Source organism: Drosophila virilis, chromosome 3 (assembly GCF_030788295.1).
Source record: "Drosophila virilis strain 15010-1051.87 chromosome 3, Dvir_AGI_RSII-ME, whole genome shotgun sequence".
NCBI classification, from domain to species: domain Eukaryota; kingdom Metazoa; phylum Arthropoda; class Insecta; order Diptera; family Drosophilidae; genus Drosophila; species Drosophila virilis.
Window position 1 is genome coordinate 5,191,862 of NC_091545.1, and position 21,422 is coordinate 5,213,283.

The window sequence follows — 21,422 nt, forward strand, 5'->3', positions numbered from 1 at the left end:
GTGTAGATGATATATGTAGATGTATGTAGTTGTATGTAGATGCATGTATATGTATGCATGTATGCATGTATCTATGTATGTATGTATGTATGCATGTATGTTTGCATGCATGTATGTATGCATGCATGTGTGTATGTATGTTTGTATGTATGCATGCATGTATGTATGTATGTATGCATGTATGTATGTATGTATGTATGTATGTATGCATGCATGCATGTATGTATGCACGTATGTATGCATGCATGTATGTATGTATGTGTGTATGTATGTATGCATGCATGCATGTATGTATGTATGTAGTATGTATGGTATTGGTTAACATGCGTGTAAAAATTCCCATCCCCATAACTCAGTTAAATCTCAACCGATTTTATCGAGGTTTAGCTCTTTGTTCATTGTTTTTTAAATCACTAGAATTGGATGCCATCCATTACCGTATATGCTTAAGCGGAGTATTTAATTTCAGTCAAAAAAATGTACCTTAGACTTATAATACTGTTGACTTGTAGAGGTCCCTTGCTGCTTCAAGGTTAAAAATTGTCATATGTTTGTGAGAACTAAGCTAATTTTTATAATATGTAGCAATTGATTTGTAGTTTCTCCTTGAATTGGTATTGATGTCTAAAAAACTGAAACTCTTCTTATATTATTTTCCTAAAATTGTTGTGCTTGCTTTAATTTTGTTTCAGTAAAAAATAGATTGTCAAATGTTTTTAAAGGAAATCTACTATAGTAGACGATGTAAGTTCAGTCTGCAAAATTCCAAATCGTCTTTAGTTTGCTTACAGAATCCACAAATATTTATTAGATTACCAAACAGAAAAGGAAACGACAACAGTACTATAATTGTCTATGGTGATATATTGTAACGTAGCAATTATTTTCCATAGATTCCGATAAGTGAGTAGCTCCGTAATCTTCGCGCCCCGTTAGCTGCAGAGCGTGCTCCTAAGTATTTATACGGCTCTATGTTGTTGTTAAAGTTGATCATGGGCCAAACATTATCTGAACCGGTCACCACCAAGGATTCGGCGCGCTGCGCGAACTCCTCCTTTCTAGTGGGCAGCAGCTGTATGCAGGGCTGGCGCATCGAAATGGAGGACGCCCACACACATATACTATCGCTGCCGGATGATCCGGCCGCCGCCTTCTTTGGTGTCTACGACGGGCATGGCGGAGCGGCTGTGGCCAAGTTTGCTGGCAAGCATTTGCACAAGTTCATTACCAAGCGGCCGGAATACTTTGGCAGCTCCGTGGAGCTGGCCATGAAGCGTGCCTTTCTTGACTTTGACCGCGAGATGCTGCACAACGGCAGCTGGGGCGAACAGATGGCCGGCTCGACGGCCATTGTCGTCCTGATCAAGGACAAGCGTCTGTATTGCGCCAATGCCGGCGATTCCCGTGCCATTGCCAGCGTGGGCGGCATTGTGCGTCCCCTGTCCGTCGACCACAAGCCCAGCAATGAGTCCGAGGTGAAACGCATCGTGGCCGGCGGCGGTCGCGTGGAGAACAATCGCGTAAATGGCAATCTGGCCTTGTCGCGGGCACTCGGCGATTTCATGTACAAGCGTAACACCAGCAAGAAGCCGGAGGAGCAAATCGTTACAGCCGATCCGGATGTGATGGTCTGCGACATGGGCGACGATTGGGAATTCGTTGTGCTCGCCTGCGATGGCATTTGGGATGTGATGAGCAGCACCCAGGTGGCCGAGTTTGTCCGCGAACGAATCGCAGTCGGCATGCAGCCGGATCTGATATGCGAGCATCTGATGAGCTATTGCCTGGCGCCGAATGCCTACAACTATGGCCTTGGCGGCGACAACATGACCGTCATCCTGGTCTGTATGCTGCACAACAAGTCCTACGATGATCTGATCATACGCTGCGGCGGCACCAAGAGTTCATCCCTTGAATCCGGCGTGGGCGACATTGGCCCACCTCTTAAGGTATGTGGAAACTGTAATTCTTTTTTTTTTTTTAAATAATATAGTTATCTGTATGGGGGCATTGGGTTAGTATCCATTGCCCAAAGCTACTCCAAGCAGCCGCAACCTGGAGAATGCCTAACTGGGCATCTTATGGATCGGGGATTTGCAGACTTTGTTTATTTGTTTATCGATTCGAATTCTTTTGGCATGCCATTTTCTGTGAAAGTTTCATCCATTACCGACATATACTTTTTGTACCTACCATATATATATATTATTGGCTTCGAGATACATGAGCCCCGGCTCAGCCCAATCACAGAAGATTAAAAATTTCAAGTCGGATATGCTTTTAGTCAACCGTTCAACAGTTCAACAATTCAAATGCAATAAAAATCTTGACCTCAGCCAAAATGTTTATTTCAAAGAGTATTTTAACCAATCTGAACGCTAGATGGCGCTTTTTTCGTTATGATATGGTAATCTAATTCTGTGGAAAAACTTTGTCAAATACTCTAATAGAAACTCGACCGATTGTTCCTTTTGTATCTTTGTCAGCTATACTATATGGTTTTTCGTTTCTGTTCTAAATTTGATCGTTTGGTGTTTAATTTGGTTGAATGCAGCAAAGGATTTCAGCTATCGATTTTATTGTCGATTCATCTTTGCTTTGCAAGCTATTTGGCAATTAAATCCAGCCTTCTTCTGTATCAAAATTATCAAATAAATACCTTTTAACATCTCTCATTTAGCTTATATAGTGCAACAATAATAAGATCAGAGCTAGGTTTGGTTATTGATTCCCCCTTGCTACTTGCACTGAACCAGTAAAAAGATATACACCGGTTCGGCATGCGGCTTTGCATTCTTCTAGGCAACTCGTTTGAAGGCTCGGGCTCCGATAGAAAAGTTTCAAAATCGATTTGACGAAAAATCGTAAAAGTGGCCACTGATAAAAAAAAATAGAAAAATTCGACATATTTCTCATTTTCAGGGATCGGTGGATCACTCGTTTAATTTGAATAAATGTGCGTTTCTATAATACATAATGTACTCTATATGTCTATGAATACATATACATATTCATGTACAATATCTTTGGTCTGTTTTAGCTGTAGGTTCTGTAGAGTATACAAAATGCAGTGAGTCGAGAAAGAAAAGCAAAATATAAACAATACAAGTAATAATACAAAGAGCTACAAGAGAAATACACATAAATTTACAAAATAATCGAAACACTTGACAAATATACAAAATATATAGGCATCTATCTATATCTATATATATTTATATATATATATATATATATATATATATATATATTTGTATGTGTGTAAAGTTTTTGTGTGTAGAGGCTAATTAGTGTTATGTCAATTATTATTGCACCACATGCGGCCGTAAAGTGCTTAAAAATAACGCGACACATGCATCGAATACCGCACCGACCCCGCGATTACTCTACCACCAAAATGAAGGGGGGGGGGGGGTTCGGAGGCATGAACGGGGGTCAGTGCGTTCGGCACACGCTGCATTTTAAAGATACAAGACTAGAGATTCGCTCGTTCTTGGACTTCCGTGCAGATGCAGGAAATCGCAATGCCTTAAACAAAAGAATTCTTCTTCCTTTTTGTTAAACGTAATTGTTCGTATTTGGTAAGTAATATATGGCAAAAATAATATGTATATATATATATGTGTGTGTAAATTCTAAAATCAGCGACTCAATTAAATCATACAGTGCATAAAAATCGCATATATACATATATATGTTGTCTCTCTCCCTATATATATACATATATATATATATATATATGTGGTCTAAAAGAAAAAAATACTGGTTACATGTTTTTTCTGCAAGTCTCTAAATCCTCGTTACAACTAAGTGTAGATCGATCAATTAATTAAGTTCTGTCAACTGATGTAATTATTATTATTTGTTTTTTTTTTTCTTTCTTTGGAATCGACTACTCCCTAACGGTACTTTAGCTCTTTTTTCATATTTATCACATATTTGTTTACTACAATAAGCTCCTAAAAATCGAATGCAAAATGGGTTTTTTTCTTTTGTTATTGTTTTTGGTTTGTTTTCTTGTTAATATTTGGTTTTTTTTTTTTTTTTCAAATTTCTGTAAATCTCTCTCTCGCTTGTCTTTTTACAATCAGCTGGCAGGCTGGGGTTGTCTAGGCGACCATCGCATAGTTGCCGGTCAGCTCGAAGGGACTCGTCTTGGCCGAATGCGTGAAATTGTTCTTGGGCGAAAAGTCAACGGGCTGCTCCTGATCCGCCGCCGCCGCCGCCGCCGCCGCCGCCTCGCTGCCTGCCGACTGTGCCCCGGCATGTCCATAGTGCTGATACGGCAGACCCAGGGGCAGTGGCAGCGGCAGCGGCAGTGGCAGCAGCTGCTCCTGGTACAGCGCACCGGGATGCTGCAGCACGGTTGTCGGCTGGAGCATGCCGTTGCGCTTGTAGCTTTCGTAGTGCTCCAGGTGGGCGGCAAATGCATCCGCATGCCCAGCAGCTGACGGATAGCCATAGGCCAGCGCAGCCTGTGCCTGAGCTTGAGCTTGGGCCTGAGCCTGGGCCTGTGCTTGTCTGCGTTCCTTCTCCTTCTGCAGCAGCTTGTGCGCCAGCGTTGACTTGGCCGAATCCGGCAGAGATGTGCTTGTTGTCGTTGTTGTTGCTGCTGTCGCCTCCAGTTCCGGCTGCTGCTTGGACATGGAGATCAGCTGCGCGGCACGCGGCGCCGCCTCGCCGCGATTCTTCATGCAGGAGGACTCCTCGTGCTTGTACAGATACGACTTGAGGGCAAAGGCCTTGCCGCAGCGGGCGCAGGTGTGCGGCTTGGTATTTGAATGGGTTTGTATGTGGGCGCGCAGATTCGATTTGTCCGCAAAGGCCTTGCTGCAGACGCTGCACTTGAAGGGCTTCTCGCCCGTATGGGTGCGTATGTGGCCCTGCAGCAGCCAGGGCCGCGAAAAGCACTTGCCGCAATACTGGCACTCGCAGCCCTGGTTGTGGGTGCGCACATGCATCGAGAAGGCCGGCATCGAAACGTACACCTTTTCGCAGTAGGGACAATGTCGCGCCTTCTTGTCCATAATTGACCTACGGTTGGAGGAGCGAAACAAAATTTGTTAAAACAAAATTTGAATAGTTTTACTTGAAGATCAAATACCCTTGCATGAATATGATATGATTTTCGATGTGAGTCAAACAATATGGTTTTTTTTTTTTCATAAAAGAACTACAGTTTTTTAGGATTTCCTTCTGCTTCGAATGTGGCTCAGTTGAAAATCCTTGAATCTACTTGAATCTCTTGTTTTAAACCTATGTTTGTCATCTTTTTCTACAGTTCTATAGATACATATTTTTGCTTAAGATTTGACGTTTCTTTCGGTTTTATTGGAAAATAAGTATTGAAATTCTGGGTTTGAGCTATCGCGTTTGAAATGTTGGTTCAAACCGAGTTGCAAATGGGCTTTCAAATAGTTGTTGCTGGCGACTTACCTGTGGGTTTGTCTATGGCGCGCCAGATTGGAGGATGTGGAATACTTTTTGCCGCACTCGGGGCAAATGTGCTCATCTTCAAGCAAATTGCTGGCGGTGCTGCTGTTGCTGCTGCAGTGCGTAGCCTGGTTGGGCGACTGTTCGCTGGACTGGCAGCTGCTGGTGCTGGTGATGCTGGCGCAGGAATTCGAGTCGGAGATGGTGCAGCGACGCAGTTTCCTGCGATCGAACACCTTGTGGCTGTACGAATTGTAGGTGGAGTCATCGTCGGATGAGGCATAGAATATGCTGCTGTTGCTGCTGTTGCTGATGTTGTTGTTGTTGTTGCTGCTGTTGCTGCTGTTGCTGATGTTGTTGTTGTTGCTGCTGCTGGGCATTGGCTTGCTGTAGGCCACAGTTTTGGCTGGTGCGCTGAGCGGTCCGGCCGCCAGTGTCACATCGGCCAGCTGGGTGAGATTGTACAGCTCCTCGGGTATGGGCGTCGCCTTCCTCATGTCTGCGTCTGCAAAACAAAAGAGACAAACTGCGACATCAGTATTGGTTTCGATGTGCGGCTCGGGCATGACGTATGGGCCAGAAAGGTGAAGCAACCTGCTAAATGCGCCACGGATGCGTCATTAACAAAGCGACGATGACAGCCACACGGGCGAAATTTAAATCAAAACAACAACAACAACAACAACAACAGCAACAAATTCTAAAGATTATAAATATTTTCGCTATGTCGCAGACAAAACTAATACATAATTTAATGAGCTCTCAGCATTTTGGTTGCCCTGCCCAGCTGCCGGGCATAACGCTGCCCGAGCACAGCCTGTCGCAGTCGTATTGTGTAGGGTATAGGAAAAGCGTATATTTCATATTTATTTCATCAATTTATAATTAAGGACAAGCCAAGAGGCCAACGTGGCTGTGCCCAAAGTCGTTGCTGCATTCAGCGTCGTCACCTTGTCGTTTGCCTGAGGTTGCCGTCGCCTCCGCCTCCGCTGCTGCTGCTGCCTGCCTGCCACACGGGGCGTATGATTAACGTCAGCAGGCATCGGCATCAGGCACCGGCATTTGCAATCGCACTTGTTGGCTGCTCGCTGTTCGCGATCTTAGAAATAAATTCACGTCGAAATGCGCATAATTTGTGCATGTTGTCTCGGCATTGATTAATCTCGCACGTAATTGCCTCCCCTAACAGCACAGCCCACCTTCACACAAACCTGCCCACCTGCCCATGCTCTAAACTGCAGACAGGCAGGTGGAGCGTCATCTATATTTATTATATAATAAAATAATAAAGAATCTAAACACTTCGCACTGGCAGCTAAGCTTAGCCCGGCTCTTACAACAGATTGTTGACTGCTCCGTTTCCTGAACTCGACTTGAGTTATTTTCCTTTGAATTAAGTAAATAAATATATATATTTATATATTGTATTCCAAAAATTGTTATCCTCTTCATCTACTTTAAATATTGGCTTGGAGAGACAAACTGCGAATCCCAAACAGATCGAATAGACTTTCATCTAAAATCAATATATATTTTATTGAATTCAAAATATTCTCTTTTCAAATTTTGGAACATTTTTTGTTCTAAATTATATTTAAAATATATTTTATATTTTTTCTATATATATTTGTTTTGGTACAGTCAGGTGTTAATTGACCCTATCAGAAATTTCTTCCCCCATTCCAGTAATATCTTAAATATTTCAGTTGTTTCTTTTTAGTTGTTTATTTTTGGGATTTTAGTGAACATTTTGTTGCGTATTTGTTATATTTTCTGTGTAAAAATATAATTGTGAACATTCCGTGAATTGGCCAAAGGGCAGTTTCATCACCTGCATACCCTATAATAAACGCAACCATAATCAATTGGCCAGGCAATCAAATTTTATATTTCCGATCGCACTTCGCTGTTGTTTATTGTTGAAAGTTTTCTCTTTACTTTTTCGTAATCGTCTAAATAATCGATTATTTCGTATGGCCGCAACAACAAGAACAACAGAGAGGGAAGCGTGTGTGGGGGTGGGTGTATGGGGTCTTTGTCTTGGGAATGTACGCGTTGCGGAGGTCATGTGCGCGTTTGCGTATTGTTTGTTTTTCTTTTGCTTTCTTGTGCGGCGGGGACCTGAGGCCGGCCGCGTGATGTGGGCGTGGCTGCACCTTCCCCGCGAAAAAACCAGCCAGCCAAGAAATAGAAAAGTCGCTAGTTGGGCAGCTGGGCTGGCATTTGGCCTAAACACATCGAGCTGCCAGACTTTTGCAACCTGTTGCCTACTTTTGGCTTCCCATTCTCGTATTTGTTGTTGTTGTTGTTGTTGTTGCCTAAATAGTTGTTCTTGCGGTTGCCGAAAATGTTCGCAACGATTTAGATTCGCAGAGTACATCAAAATGTTTGTGGTCATAAAACTTGTGGCTGGATGTGCGCGCAGCGGCAGGTGGCAAAGTATGTGGCCGCTGCCCCCGCTCACCTCAGACGCCTACGCCCATGAAAATTTCCCATCTAAAACAGCCCATCAATATTGGCTATGATGTATGCGAGTGGGAGAGCTGAGATCCGTACCAGACATATAAGTATGTGTAAATTGTGCCTTTAACATTTATTTATACTTAATAATCGGCGGAGGCGCCCCCCCCATTGACATGCCGCAACCACCTGGTAATTTTCCCCGATTTAACCAGCATACCTGTTCCACAGAAATTTCAGCTAAATTATTTATAGTATTTTGACCAACAGCGATATTCCTCTGAAATTTGTTTTTGTTGTGGTTTTCTTTTCTGTTTTTCTGTTGCCAATTTTTGATACCGAAGTGGCCAAGACACAAAATGGAAACAAAGCTGACAAGTGGGAAAATTTTGGTGCTTTTCGCGAAGACCTCCCCAAAAATGCTGGGCGAGGGACATGTCTGTGTGCAATGTTTTCTATGTCACACGAATAACGAAAAGTCCGAAAGTCGCATGTTTCTCTGACAGGCCGTTAATTAATTATTCGTTGGCCCGTGCGCCGATCGCAGTTCCCAGGCACAGATCGCAGATCGGTAATCGCATATGACATCTCAAAGAGCAGGAAAAGCAACAGCAGCAGAACTGCAAACGTTAATTGGTGCAGGCCTCTGGAAAGTGGCATTCAACGGAGGGGAATGGGGCATGTAACATGTGGCACATGTTGCTATATTCAAATCGAACCGCATTAATTTGGTTTAGACAATTTGATGCTGATTATAGTCGAATTTAAGTGTCATTCAATGCTTTATGGCTGCTTTTGATACATAAACAACTTTATGAGCTTAACTTATTTGCAGCAGTTGAAAAAATGTTAGCAAATCAGCACATCGTTTACGAATAAGACACAAAAAGGAACAAGCGATTAAATGTGCTCTAGAGAAAATGAGTTACATCAATGTGAGTGAAAGTCAATTGTTTAAGAACGAGACACAAAGAGGAATAATCGATCAATTGAGCTCTCGAGAAAATGAGTTATAACAATGATTGTGATAGTCAAACGTTTACGAACAGGACACAAAAAGCACTCAAAAATTATGTGTGCTGAAAGAAAGAGAGTCAATATGCATTTGTATTCGCACCATGACTTAAATTCGCACCAACAGATATTAATTTTAGGATTTAAAATCTATTAAATATGATTTTTATAAAACAAGATCGTGTCTGCTTAACTGCACAGCATTCATATCGTATATATTTAATGCTCAGCTGTGCTTGCAACTTGTCGTATATCATCTTTTATAAGCCCAAATAATCGCAACTCGTTTATAATATTGTTCTATTATGGCCACAAGACAACGTATTTAAATTATTTACCACATGCTGCCTCTCATCAACTGGGCCCCCATAGCATGAACCATCCAAAAGTGTTCCGAGTGCATTCTGTAAACGCAACGCACAATGGACATGAAAATGCTTTTCTGTCTTTTCTTTTCTGTTTTTTTTTTTTTTGTATTTTTACGGGTAAGAATCTGCGCAAAATGCGCGCGGCCCGAAGAAAGTTCAAAGTCCTGTTAATGTACACAAAGCAAAGAAATGTTAATGGCTGACGTGGAGGCGGGGGCGATGGCGTTGCCAGAGGAGGAGGAGGATGAGGAGGATGAGGCGGCGGCGGCTGGCGACAGCGTTGGCCTCGGTGGCCTTTACCAACGGCCGGTGGCTGCGTGCCACGGGATCGAATGCGCGTTTGGACTATTTATAAACCACAGCCAGGGCAGGAGAAATGCGCATAGTTTACATTTAAGTTCAAACTTGAAAATAAATGCACACATGCACAATAAACAAATGTTGGCCCCGCCTAGACGTGGCAATGCGGCGCCTGCTGTGCTGTGCCGGAGTGTCAATGCCAGGACTTGCCCACACCCCCCACCACTCCGCCAGCCCCTTCTGCATAGAATGCACAGCAACATCGACTTCCTGAATACCCTGGCCCCGTGCAAGTTGATCTTTTTGTTTATAGCTCCATCAACGCCGGACTCATTTGCCGTCGTCGTCGCCGTCGCATTGGGCACATGTTTACGCCACCTAATTATAAACAATATCAGTCCGGGCCAACGGGACACAAAGGATCTCAGTGCTATTTAGGTGGAAGTCAATGTAAATATCACATCAGTTGGCACCGACTTTTCTGGTTTACCTGTTTAATTTACCTGTGGCATGTGACTAACTAAGGTCTGCAGGCTGCAGTTAGATTATATATACTACAAATTATCAAACTAACCTAGCCCAATCTTACCTGTATCTAAATGTGTCTATCTCGTTATCCGTCTATCTATCTATCTAACTATTTATATCTATCTATCTTTATCTTTGGTTGAGGGTTCGAACCTGCTTGTTCGGCTGCCTGCATGACTGGGATTTTATTCACTTGGAAAATTTTTGTTCTTCAACACTTTTCCTGAAATTCTACGCAGTTTCTTCCGTCATAACGACGCATTTTGTACACTGCATGACTTGGCTGAAAATAATTGGCCATATTACATATATGTATATATATTTATACTATCCAAACTGTTTACGCAACTAACTAGAAAGAGAAAGCATATGCAAATTGTCAACAGCTCTTTGGCCATTTGGTTTGTTGTTGTTGTTGTTGTTGTTGTTGTTGTTGTTGTCGTTGCAGGGCAGTTGATGGCTGCATCCATCTGCTTGGCCCGATCATTGCCAATGCAAACACATTTCTCACGTAAATGTCAAAATATCAAAGAAATCATAATATTAATTTAACAAGTGCGGTCAGAACTCTCCCTCTCTTTCGTTTTCCCTCTCGCTCTCGCACTTTGCGGGTTGTCGAGGCGATAATTTAAAGAAAAAATGTGCTCATGTGCCAACATTCGTCTTCAATATGTATAAGAATAGCCGCGGGGTGGACAAGATGATAGCAGAAGGGTTGCGTATTGGAGCAATTGTGTAATTCATAGACGAGTTAGAATGCTGGGCATGCCCACTAAAACATAGGATATACACCCAATTTTAGATACAATATAGTTGCGAATTATCAATCCAGCTATTTAATATGGCACTAGCTACCTTGACCTAAGACTACATCCTGGGACTCGAACCCGAATGTACCCTTTTCAGTTTTAGTTAAAACTACTCGAGTCATTTACTCGAACTATGCGGTTCGAATGCGTACTCACCCTAGCAACAGCGAGTGCTGTGGATCAGGAAACGAATCCGTGAGAGACCCCCTCTGCGGGAGGTTAACTGACTGAAGCGTGCTCAAGCGGCGCCGGTCCAATGGGTTGAATATATGTATGTTGCTTGGCTCGCAATGCGAACTGATGATTCAGCCAGAATATGTTTGGGTGTCGATGCGAAATCAATAATATATCACCACGCACTACACCCTGCCCCTCCCTCTTGTGGGCCTACAGCCTCGCTGTCAGAATGTTCTTGCTCGTTGTTGCGTCTGGGCTACACGTATTTCACGAAATTTCATCACAAGCAAGGAACAATAACAAAAGAACTGTGCACCAGATACAAATACAGATACAAATTGAGATACAGCTTCAGATACGAGATACAAGTAATGCACAAGTGTTTTTGGCCCGACTACTGATCCGATCCTCACCAATTGCTATACGGATCACAGGCAGGCGGCTGGCAGGCAATGTTGTTGCACGGTACGCGCGCTCTCTCGCACTCTCTCTCTCTCTCTCTCTTTCTATTTAATACGAACGCAACGAGATCTCAGAAAGAACTGAACTTTCACGGCGCGGGCACTTACAGTTTTTACATCGCTGCTGCCGTCGAGGAGGTGACGATGCCGACGCCGGCGTCGCCGACGACAGCCGACAGCCAGCAGCTGTTTAGCCGAGGATCGACCGAATGCGTCGCGGAGAGCGTCGCGGATGCGCGCCCCAATGGAACAAGTGTGTGCGGTTTAAAAATAAATTGAAAATAATGTTTTTATTATACACGCTCTCTCGCTCTGTCCAAATTTTGCTCTCGCTCTCTTGCAGCACATTTTCCAAAAGGGAGCCAAGCACACACACACACACACAGACATTTTCGCCGTGCTGCGGGCAAGGACCACTGCGCAGAATATTTTTCTAACGCAGCGTCAAGTTGGCAGCCAGTGTCAAAAACCTCACAGATCGCCGATGCCCCCATGCCGCATCAAACCCTAACCAAAGCGACGGCGACGGCGAAAGAGCGAGCTAGACAGAGCGAGAGAGAGAGAGAGAGAGAGAGAGAGAGCAGCAAACGCAGCACTGCGGTTGGCAGCTTTTGCCGGTTCGGATTCGAATTCTGGGGCCGTTGATGGTGACGCAGTCGGGCAATTTGGCATTTTGAAATGGCTTTTTGTACTTTGGTGTGCCCATCCAAAATAGATTCGCTCACCTGCCGCAGTTACCCCCAGCCCCCACCTCCCCTCCCATGACTGGCCAATCCCTTTTCAAACGAACGGATTCCTCACAGGTGTTGTCGGCAGTTCTCAACATTTGACTTGCTCAAGCGTAATGAACTTAATGTCGCTCTGTCAGGTGTGTTGCCGCGGCAATGGGTCTTTGGCGGGGAATTGGGCATCGCACTTACCTATTTGCCATATTCTATAATCATACCGTATTCTACTTGATTTATGTCTCTTCTATGCACGTTGTTGTCGCCTTGATTCGGTTCTGGTTCTAAGTGGATTTTGTTGTTGTTGCCCCGAGATTTATGTAGCTGCAGTTGCAGTTGCACGCATTAAATATAGAAAATATTGAGCGATCGTAGACAATATTTCTTGGTCAATAACAATTTTAACAATAATTAATAACAATTTCGTGCTGCTTTCGTCGCATATAAAATCTATAAGACATCCTTATTTATTATAGCCGACCAATTAGGCTTTTAAAAGTAAAGGATCTTGAGATCTGCGCGGGGTTTATCAATACTTGAATTGCTAAACACTACTCAAACTCAATCATTTTTATTATCGATATGAGTTATTGATTATTATGAACTCTGCTCTAAATGCGTATAACAGTCGTATAACACAGTTAGTTAAGCTTTGCAAATTGGGCCGTGCTATCGGATTTGATCGCCATTTTCGCACTTCTGCGACCTCGGCCCACGCAATTTCGCAACAAAGAAAATGAACTGGATGAAGATAAAGATGTGCGATCCACAGCTGAAGGCGTTGTCTGGCGCGGACATGGAAATGCAATTTGAATGCCATAGGGTCAAGTTGGGCCAAGAAAATGGCAAGAGGGGCGACAAAGCGCCGACGTGCGGACGCAGTGGTTGGAGGAGGAGATGGACTCTTTGTAGGGGTAAGCAATGTGACATGTGCTAAAGACATACGCGGCAGTTGACTTTGACTTTAATCACGGCAATTAATAAGAGAGCGAGAGAGAGAGAGAGAGAGAGAGTGAGAGAGCAGCGCAGAACTCGCCTCGCCCGGCACAAAGGAAGGAAGTGACAGCCGGAGAGTTCACGATAAGCCAACGCCTCAGCTGTGGCAAGCATCACCCAGAGCGCTGCGATTCTCAAAAACCGACGCGACTGGCGGCCATAAATCTATTTTGGTCCTTTGCTGCTGCTCCTCCAGCAACCGATCTCCCTCCAGGGGCCGGGGGCTACCACACTTGCTGCGCAATTGCAGTTGCAGTTGCAGAAGCCGAGTCTCTTTTTTTTATTTTTAAATTGCTTGCGATACATTTTTGTGCTGGGCTCCAACGGTTCTTTGCGTAGGTAAAATGCAGCTGGAGATGCGGCTATAAATTCCGGCGCTTTTCCAATTATTTACACAGATAAATAAGCGAAATCGCCTTAATGTGAAATTCAACAGGCAGACAAATAAGAAAAAAAAGAAGAAGCAGAAAAAAATGCTCGAAAAAAAAGAAGCAAAATACTTTGCATTTCGCTTTTGTGTAAATAATTTTATAATCGATTTCAAATGAAAGTCTTTAGCTTGCGGTTCCATAAATTATCCGTTAATCTCTTTCGAATTGCTCAGAGTTCGTTGCGTTCCCATATAATTGCCCCCTCCCCCACCCTTCCCCTTCAGGCAACAGCCCGCGCCTTTGGACCACGTGATGGTCAAATTGATTTTCCTAGTAGATTATCTAGCTAGATCTTCGATCTTTAGCTGCTCAAGTGTTTGCCATTTCGTCACCCAATTCGAGCAGCGCGTCCTGTTTACAGGAATCGTCTTGTTGTTTAAATTACGGACAATTACTCAAAACATTGTTTAGATCGGGAGGCAGCGTATTGCTCTGGGTGATCCGTAAAGTGGTCGCCCTCGAGCCCCTTGAGCTGGGCCGGATATGCTTGTAATTCCTGCGCCAGATCGGAGATGCGCTCGAAGTCGGGGTCGCCTTTTAAAGAGGCAAAGCTGAAAAAAGAGAACTACATCATAAAGTTCTATTTATAAGGCGAACGCCAAGTTTTGATTCGGTGTCGGACTTCAATTGGGGGAGTTGTCGTGGGACAGGGGGGGGGGTGTCCAAATGTGCGCCGGCTAAATTTGAATTTGAAGTGCAAGTGAAGCGACCAAAGATTCCATAGGTGGCTGCCACTTTACGCTAGGCAACAGGCGCGGACGGGTTGCCCCCCCCCCCCCCCCTGTTTGGCCTGTGCCACCGCCACTTGAGTGGATCGGAGGGGGAAGTCAGCAATAGCACGCGTCAGGAAAGAGTGCAATGCATCTGGCAACCTGCAGCCGCATCCAGAAGCATGGCAAAGATACGCATGGCGGGCATGTATGCGCACACACACATGGATACATACATGTGCACACATACAACCATACAGCTGCCGTGTTAAAATTCAAAGAAACAAAAGCGGAAATGTTGTTGTTTTCTTTATTTTTAACAGCAACAAGGCAAGAACTAAAACAAAAACATCATCCACATCATCATCGCTACTGGATGATTTTATATGGCAATTGAAATGTTTTGGTCATTGAACTTACGTCTTGAATTAGATGTATCAGTGGCGACTGTTGTTATAAGTTAATATGTGCCTATAAGTTACATACATACATAAACATACATATATTATTGTAGTTTTTGAACTGTCGGCAATTGCGTTGCCAACTACATGCATTCAAGTAACACTGGCAATCGTATAACAGCCCTGTCCATCAGTTAACAGTGTCAACTGTGCATAACAGTCTGTTAAAAATTGTTAACTGCTTTCACAAAATTTACGTACAAAAATAACTTTATTTCAGTAAATACTCTACTAATCTACATCCGGATCTATTAAGAAATTTTTAAAATTATTATTTATAACATAATAATTAATAGTAAGCCACAAGATCGTCATCGATCCGCTTTGGGAACCGCGAGCACCTGACAAGCATAATTGGTACTTTAATTATTTCTGGTTTGATTTTATACAACAAAATTAATACTCTGCCTTCTTCATTCTCTTGTTTTGTCTCATCTGCTGGCTCTGCTTTTGGCTGTTCATTTCGCTCTTCCTTTGCCTCTTGTTTTGGCTCATCTTTTGGCTCAACTTTTGGCTCATCTTTTGGCTCTTGTTTTTGCTCCTGTTTAACTTCTCTTATGCCATTAAAAACTTCAAATGTATATCCTTTCGATATACAGAATGCCAGCGCAGTGTTATCAATTACAATTTTCCCAATATCATGACAGAAAACTGTGGGTTCATCAGTGTATTCATACCTGGTTCTTTCGGCTACATCTCTAGCTATTTATACATATATATACATTCAAAAATAGGTAAATAAGTATACTGATGACATGTTCATGTAACATATTTAGTCAATTACATGAATGTACATTATTGAGCATTACCATTGTAATAGTATGATTTTCTTCGTTGATTTAACTTATGTTCGGGTTGCCTTTTTATTTTTAACAACACGTCTTCTTACTGCTAGTACTGTCGAGAGACTGCCTTCCACTTCCTCTCTGCAGCCGCTTTTCTTTATCGATATTTACTTATCGTACTGTTATAATTAACATAGATAGTGACACTATAATACCCTGGCTAGGGTTACCAATGATGCTCTTATCCTATTACAACTCGGCCATCCTGACAAAGAGAGCTCCCGATCTCTGTCTTTTATATGTGTATCTATCTTTATAACTAATGCTTATTGCCTATTTTCGCATCCAATGCTTAAAGTTTTGGCTATTCCAGATACCAACGTACGGGTTGCGAGATAATTGAAAGCCTTCTACATCCTTTAACAAGTATCTATCATTTTTTAAAATCTTTTCTATACTATAAGGCCCTTTATATCTTGGTATTAACTTTTTTGAAACTCCTGGTGTGCTATCAAAATTTTTTACCATGACATAGTCACCTATTTTATATTCTACTGATACTTTCTTCTTTTTATTAATCCGCTCTTCATTTCTGATTTGAGCTTCTTTTTGATATATTTCTCCACTCTTTCTTATATTTTCTAAATTTCTTTTATCACACGTGTTCACCTGTGTAAACTCTTCTAATTTTTCTTTTAATTCATCAACAACTTTTCCTTTCTGTTGTAATCCGAATAACATTTCGCTTGGAAATTTCTTTATGCTTTTGTGTTGTGTGTTGTTTATTGCATATTCAACATTTTCTATAATAACATCCCAATGTAAACCATTTTCTGGCTCCGCCATTTTTGCCATCATCGGACCCAAGTCTCTATTCAACCTTTCCACCTGACCATTTGCTTGCGGACAACCCGTTGCTATTTTAATATGCGTTACTCCCTCATTTTTTAAAAATTCATCAAACTCTTTTGCAGTAAAACAACTCCCTCTGTCCGATACAATGAACTTAGGTCTACTATACGCTCTGAAATAATCTTTTAATGCCTTAATCGCTTCTTTCGTACTTGTTGTCTTTGCTGTATATAGTCTAACAAATTTTGAAAATCCGTCAACCACCGCCAATATATATTTATTAACCCTTCCTGCATTAATTGGTCCATAATGGTCTATATGGATCATCTCCCACGGTTTGTTTCCTTTCGGTATGCTATGTAATAGTCCTTCACTCTTACCCGTCTTGGGGGCGAAGGCAATGCATTTTAAACAATTCCCTATATGCTTTATTGCTTTTTCCTTAATATATGGGAACCAGTAACTCTTTCCAATGGCATCGATCATCTTATCTCTCCCAGCATGTCCCAACTCATCATGATATTTGTAAAGTACATGTTCTTCCATATCCTTTGGTACATAAAAAACTAATCTGCCATCATTTGTTTTTCTGTAAATGACCCCATTTCTCATTTCGAATAGCTTGTGCTCTTCTTTTTCTAACATCTTTCTAATATCTACCAGTTTGTCATCTTTGCTTTGGCAAATAACTAAATTGTCCTCAAAACTATTGGATTCAATAACTAAAATGTCCTCATAACATCTGCTTAACGCATCCACATGTTGCATTTGCTTGCCCGATCTATGCACTAACTCAAAATCGTAATTTTGTAGTTCTAACGCCCATCTAGCAATTCTCGGATTTAAATCTATTTTGTTAAGCGTTAAAGTTAAAGAGTTGCAATCTGTCATTATTTTAAATCGTTTTCCCTGCAGATATATACGAAATCTGCGTAATGCGTAAATGATGGCTAGCGTTTCTAACTCAAAACTATGATATTTAGACTCTACTTCGGTTGTTCTTTTAGAAAAATAAAAAATCGGGTGTAATTTCCTATCTTCTTTTTTTTGAAATAAAACAGCCCCAAATCCCACTGCGCTGGCATCACAATGTAGTTCTATTTCTTCTTTGTAATTATATATTGATAGTACTGGCGCCTCTAACAATTTATCTTTTAACATATTAAAACACTTAAACTCCTCTTCTCCAAACTTGAATTTCTTATCTTTTTTCAATAAATCATATAAGGGTTTAGCTAATATAGAAAAGTTTAAAATGAACCTCCTGAAGTAGGAGCATAACCCTAGGAAACTTTGTACTCCCTGAATTTTGTTTGGTATTGGAAAGGATTTAACCGCTTCTAACCCTTTTTCATCAGCCCTAACGCCTTTACTATCCACCACAAATCCTAAATATTTAACGCTGCTTTTAAAAAATTCACACTTATCTAATTTCAACTCTAATTTGTTTTGCACCAGTCTTATAAACACTTCCTTTAAGGTCTCCATGTGTTCCTTTATGTTTGTACTTGCTATCATAATATCATCCATGTAAACAATTACCTTATTATCTTTTATCATATCACAAAATATGTTATTAACAAATCTTTGAAATACATGTGGCGCAGTTTTTAAACCCATGGGCATCCTAAGAAATTCATATTGTCCTAAAGGGGTAACAAATGAAGTGTATTTAATAGATTGCTCATTAACAAAAACATGAAAATACCCGTTTTTTAGATCCAACTTTGAAAATACTGTTTTTCCGCATAGTCTGTCTAATAAATCGTCGATCAATGGTAGCGGGTAGTTGTCTCTACATATAATTTTGTTCAGTCTTCTAAAATCAATACATAACCTCATGTCTCCAGTTTTTTTCTTCACTAGTACTATAGGTGATGCATACTCTGAACAACTTGGCCTAATGATTCCATCTTTTAAATAGTCGTCTAATAATTCTTGCAACTTTTCTTTTTCCATATAAGATAACCGCCTAGGTGTACAATTAAATACTTTGTCGTTTTCTAATCTTATGCTTAACTCATGTCTTAATTTTGGCTGATTTGGCCTTTTCGCTTTTACATAAGTATTTTCAAATAAATTTTCAAATTCACACTTTGTGCTGTAATCAATATCTTCACTTAAAATATATATATTTTCTCTTTTGTTAGAATCTTCCCAACTTATTGTTAAGATATCCTTCTCAAAATTCTCTTCTAAGACTCCCATGATTTCGCTATTCACTGGCGCTTCATTAACATGATTATTAATTTTAACTGCACTGTTTCCTATATCTTCTATAATCACTTTTTCAATCCCGGTTTGATTATAGATAATTTCATCACTAACAACTTCTTCACTATCAGGTTCGAGCTTAAGCTCTCCATAACTAACTATCTCATCACTAACAGTTTCGATCCCAATCACTTCATTTCTAACTATTTCACCACTAATTATTTTATTTCTAACTATCTCATCACTACCAACTTTATCACCAAGCGTTTCCGGACTAACAATTTTCTCACTAACTAATTCATCACTACCAGTTTCATTACTGACTATTTCCTTATTAACGATTTTATCATTTAACAATATAGTTTCATTTTGCTCGTGTTTGATATCTTCATCGTCCACTTTTTTTTGTTTTTCTTTGTAGCTTGTAGCTATGATATCATTTTTACCATTATTCTGGTGATCAACTTTATGCCCGTTCACAATTTTTAATGTTCTTAAATCAATATTTAAACCAAAAGAATCCATAAAATCTCTACCAAGCACAGCGTCATACCTCATAGACTCATTTGCCACAATTATAACATTAAAATAAACATTTATTAACTTTTTCTTCATAAAACATAAAATTTTTCCAAAATTTTTCAATTTACTTTCGTTTAAACCTACATACGAATTTGCATCTGGCATACGCTTTACTTTTAATGGCACAAACTTTTCCTTTAAAAATGAAATAGGGCTGCCAGAGTCTATAAGGCATTCTGCAATTATTGATTTGTTAAATGAGTTACTAAAATGAATTCTTAAGTATCTTACATATTTGTTTTCCATATCATACTTTTTATTTGGACATCCTGCTATTAAATGATCCTTTGAGCCGCACGCATAGCAAGATCCTGCCTCCCGTTTGGGCTTTAAACAATCTTTGGCCCAATGGCCCTTAACATTGCAATTGTAGCAACGTTGTTGTTTGTCCGCCTGTGCTTCCTGTGCAGTTTGTTTCACTACATGGTTTCGTACCCGTTTAATTGGCAACTTTATAGCTGCAAACGCACGTAAAATTTGAGCCGGATTGGTAAAGCAATGCATACTAGCTTGAGTGCGCAAGTTTTCGCAAGGTATGCCTCGAATAATACCCTCCATTAACTCCTCTACATCAATGTTGATGTCCTGTGCCAATATGCTTTTTTCGCTAAAATATGTGGCGAACACCTCATCTGGTTTCCAAACCCGATCCTCGAACTTCTGTCGTAGTTCCGACTTCGAAAATCCTCCCCCGAAGGCCAAAACCAATTGATTTAGCATCTCGTCAATCGGAGCAATGATGCGCATAGGGTCTGCATGCAACCACTTCAAAGCACCGCCTTTCAATTTGCTTATACAAAGCAAGTGCTGTTGCATATCATTTAGTCTGTAGATCTTGGCCACATTGAAGAATTGCATTACCCATTTACGCACCTCACTTTCTCCAGTAAATTCTAATAAAATTTCCTTGGCTAACATCATCGCTCCAGTTTGGATGCAATTATTTAAGTTGCCTCCGACAGCGTTGCCACTTTCGTCGATCCTTCCAGCTGCCCCAGCGTTGCCCGCTGCACCAGCGTGATCAGCTGCACCAGCGTTGCCATCCGTTCCAGTGTAATCAGCTGCACCAGCGTTGCCATCCGTCGACCGTGGTCTTTCTTCAGTGTGACCATCCTCTAGCTGCAATAAATCGCCGACTTCACTTTCTTGCTCTCCCCCGTCGCTCCCGCCGATGTGCGAGTTGCGGTTCACCGTTACTTGAAATTCTTCTAGGAATTTTCGAGACGCTTCAATTTCGAGACGCATCAATTTCAGCATCTCGGCGCCATTTGCTATTTCGTCACGCTGTTGTTGCATTATGTTTTGCAACTCATTTTGAGCCTCAATTGTCTGTTCCTTGTTACGTTGAACTTCAAGTTCCTTTGCAGCATCGTCTCGGATATCCACTGGTACCTTATTTAATCTCGCCATCAGCTCAGTTTTGGTACCCTCTGTTGGCAAATTTAGTAATGCCAACCAACTTTTCAATGTCGCTATTGACACGTCATTTATATTTATATTTTCCATTTTGTTGTGTTTTTTTTTTTTTTTCTGAGTCAATCCCACTTCTGATATTGTAATAGTATGATTTTCTTCGTTGATTTAACTTATGTTCGGGTTGCCTTTTTATTTTTAACAACACGTCTTCTTACTGCTAGTACTGTCGAGAGACTGCCTTCCACTTCCTCTCTGCAGCCGCTTTTCTTTATCGATATTTACTTATCGTACTGTTATAATTAACATAGATAGTGACACTATAATACCCTGGCTAGGGTTACCAATGATGCTCTTATCCTATTACACCATTATGCTCAATTTTATCTTACCAAGATCGATTATATAACCGACATTCGCTGAACGTAAATTCTTACATCCTATTGCGAACTTATGCTCAATTTCGGGTAATTTGACATAGTAAATATATGATCTCTCATCCGACTGATCGTAGTACATTACGATAATCATAAGCTTACCAACTTTGATATTAGGGTTTAAGTAGGATAATGTTCTTTCTAGTCATTATTTTCATCGCCTGCCCTACTGCCCCTTTTTAAATTTAAATTTAACAGCTGTTAGTTGGCGCCAATTTTGCGATACCTAACATAGCCTTAACAGAGCCATGTTAAACTATCGATAT

General features: G+C 41.2%; 3 protein-coding genes across 6 annotated transcripts; 1 reads left to right on the plus strand and 2 right to left on the minus strand.

Moving 5' to 3' along the window:
* The first annotated feature begins 750 nt into the window (after window positions 1-750).
* On the plus strand, window positions 751-2,352 carry Ppm1. Its single transcript, XM_002046443.4, has 3 exons — window positions 751-903; window positions 987-1,949; window positions 2,020-2,352. The coding sequence occupies exons 2-3, from the start codon at window positions 993-995 to the stop codon at window positions 2,068-2,070; spliced, it is 1,008 nt and encodes a 335-aa protein (XP_002046479.1). The 5' UTR covers window positions 751-903; window positions 987-992; the 3' UTR covers window positions 2,071-2,352.
* Window positions 2,353-2,927: 575 nt separating this feature from the next.
* On the minus strand, window positions 2,928-11,628 carry Kah (Kahuli). Of its 3 annotated transcripts, XM_032434945.2 has the most exons (4): window positions 11,503-11,615; window positions 11,069-11,397; window positions 5,437-5,938; window positions 2,928-5,034 (listed from the first exon to the last, which is right to left on the minus strand). In XM_032434945.2, exons 3-4 carry the CDS (start codon window positions 5,928-5,930, stop codon window positions 4,110-4,112), a joined length of 1,419 nt encoding a protein of 472 aa, XP_032290836.1. In that variant the 5' UTR covers window positions 5,931-5,938; window positions 11,069-11,397; window positions 11,503-11,615; the 3' UTR covers window positions 2,928-4,109. The 3 variants fall into 3 exon arrangements, with proteins under 3 accessions (XP_032290836.1, XP_002046480.2, XP_015030928.2); XM_002046444.4 differs by having other exon boundaries at window positions 11,069-11,628; XM_015175442.3 differs by lacking the exon at window positions 11,069-11,397 and having other exon boundaries at window positions 11,503-11,627.
* Window positions 11,629-15,065: 3,437 nt separating this feature from the next.
* LOC138911062 (uncharacterized) lies at window positions 15,066-21,104 on the minus strand. Of its 2 annotated transcripts, none has more exons than XM_070208084.1 (2): window positions 19,560-21,104; window positions 15,066-19,482 (listed from the first exon to the last, which is right to left on the minus strand). In XM_070208084.1, exons 1-2 carry the CDS (start codon window positions 20,810-20,812, stop codon window positions 19,371-19,373), a joined length of 1,365 nt encoding a protein of 454 aa, XP_070064185.1. In that variant the 5' UTR covers window positions 20,813-21,104; the 3' UTR covers window positions 15,066-19,370. The 2 variants fall into 2 exon arrangements, with proteins under 2 accessions (XP_070064185.1, XP_070064186.1); XM_070208085.1 differs by having other exon boundaries at window positions 19,538-21,103.
* Between the last annotated feature and the right edge of the window lie 318 nt (window positions 21,105-21,422).

Coding starts and splice junctions, on each gene's coding strand:
- Ppm1 (XM_002046443.4), top strand. CDS start 993: ATGGGCCAAACATTATCTGAACCGGTCACCACCAAGGATTCGGCGCGC. Junction 1,950..2,019: donor ACATTGGCCCACCTCTTAAG/GTATGTGGAAAC, acceptor GCATTGGGTTAG/TATCCATTGCCCAAAGCTAC.
- Kah (XM_002046444.4), bottom strand. CDS start 5,930: ATGAGGAAGGCGACGCCCATACCCGAGGAGCTGTACAATCTCACCCAG. Junction 5,035..5,436: donor CGCCATAGACAAACCCACAG/GTAAGTCGCCAG, acceptor CTCCAACCGTAG/GTCAATTATGGACAAGAAGG.
- LOC138911062 (XM_070208084.1), bottom strand. CDS start 20,812: ATGGAAAATATAAATATAAATGACGTGTCAATAGCGACATTGAAAAGT. Junction 19,483..19,559: donor GCAGGATGTCCAAATAAAAA/GTATGATATGGA, acceptor CAATAATTGCAG/AATGCCTTATAGACTCTGGC.